The sequence below is a fragment of the Mus pahari genome, chromosome 21 (genome assembly GCF_900095145.1).
Source record: "Mus pahari chromosome 21, PAHARI_EIJ_v1.1, whole genome shotgun sequence".
NCBI lineage: Eukaryota > Metazoa > Chordata > Mammalia > Rodentia > Muridae > Mus > Mus pahari.
In genome coordinates, this window is record NC_034610.1 from 18,826,967 (window position 1) to 18,828,437 (window position 1,471).

At 56.5% G+C, this 1,471-nt stretch overlaps 1 protein-coding gene across 1 annotated transcript in view; it reads right to left on the minus strand.

Moving 5' to 3' along the window:
- LOC110338498 (serine protease 41-like) overlaps positions 1-1,038 on the minus strand; it is a 12,654-nt gene extending 11,616 nt beyond the window's left edge. Inside the window, 5 exon segments of the mRNA XM_021221825.1 lie at positions 361-479; positions 481-524; positions 736-768; positions 854-880; positions 975-1,038. Coding sequence (XP_021077484.1) covers positions 361-479; positions 481-524; positions 736-768; positions 854-880; positions 975-1,038 — 287 coding nt within the window.
- Between the last annotated feature and the right edge of the window lie 433 nt (positions 1,039-1,471).

The following is a 1,471-nucleotide window of genomic DNA, read 5'->3' on the forward strand; positions in this document are numbered from 1 at the left end:
GGTGGAGGAACAGAAGACCTTCAGCTGCCCTAAAAGAACAAAGGCTCTTTACTAGCCACATTCCTAATGATCTAGGGAACAAGTTTTGGGGAAGTGTTAGAATTTAGGGCTCTACACTGTCTCATTTTCCTCCAAGGGAAGATGGAATGAGACCTGCGCCTTCCTGATTCGATTTGGCAGGGGGCAGTGAGCATAGATGAATTGACCAAACCGCATGGGAATGTTTCAATAAAACATCCTGGAAGAATTAGAGTGGCGCCCCCTGCAGGGCCAACGGGAAGGCTATTGGATTGTAAACTCGCCTTGGGTATCAGGATATCAGGGGGCTGCCCCACCCGGCTTCCACCATTCCCGACTCACTTTCTAAAGCAGTGTGCAGCAGTGAGCACCCAGCGGTGGCTGAGAAGGCTCCCTCCGCAGCGGTGGGACTTCTTCAAACGCAGGCTGGCCTGCCTCGGCCCTCGCACGGATTCTATCCCCGCCCACTATCCGGGACCGAGTGTCATTCCGGCGGCCACGCGGCACTGGGACAGACAAGACACATGGCCGAGCAGCCTAGGAAGGCCCGTAGCGTCCCTGGGGTTCACGTGTACGGGAGGAGCTGGGGAGACCCACGCAACCGTACAACCCCTCCCTCCAGTATCCTGGGGGCTTGTTGAAGAGGCAGGAGATGGCGCAGAAACCCTTCCCACGTGGTTCGCAGACACCCAGCCCTCCACAGAGCCCATCAGTCACTTGAGAGAAGCTTGATGTCTGTGGTCTTGAGACCTGTGGGGGAGGAGTGGAAAAGATGAGGCGACCTCTTTATGCCTGGCCTCGGTAGGTGTTTCTCACAGGGACCACGGTTCCTCACCTGCCATCTGGCTTTCTTCACGCGACCCTGGGTGGAGGTAAGAAGGTGAGCCTCGTGGGCCTCCGAGTTTCCCATACTCTCCCATGACCCCCAGTCTGGTGGATGAATCTCCTTAGCTCACCAGGCTCCCCCAGCATCACGCACATCAGCAGCAGCAGCAGCAGCACTGGGCCCTGTACACCCATGGTGGCCTCTCTGAAGCCGGGTGCCCAGCTTTAACGTCCTGCCGCTACAGGCTCAGTGGCGCCCCCTAGGGGAGAAGCCGCGGAGTAGGAGCTTTGCCCGGCCACCTTTTCCCAGCTTGACTCCAGACAGGTCAGTCGATGAACCACAGCCATCTTTTTTTTTGTCAGAGCCCAGGAGTTGGATGCCTTCTCTCTTGTGTACTGACAGCTTTCTGTAGGACCAAGGCACTGGTCCTCAGCCCGCGCTCCTAGGAAAAGCTCATGAACAGGCCTTGGGGTATGCTGCCTTGTGATGTGTGATAGCCTTTTGCTGGATGCACTGAACCAAGGCTGGCCCTATTTGAGGACAGACAGAGCTTAGAGTCCTGTATTCTACCTGCTACCATTGCAGTGAGCCCTACACACTATATGGGGATCACCTGACACTCTTACC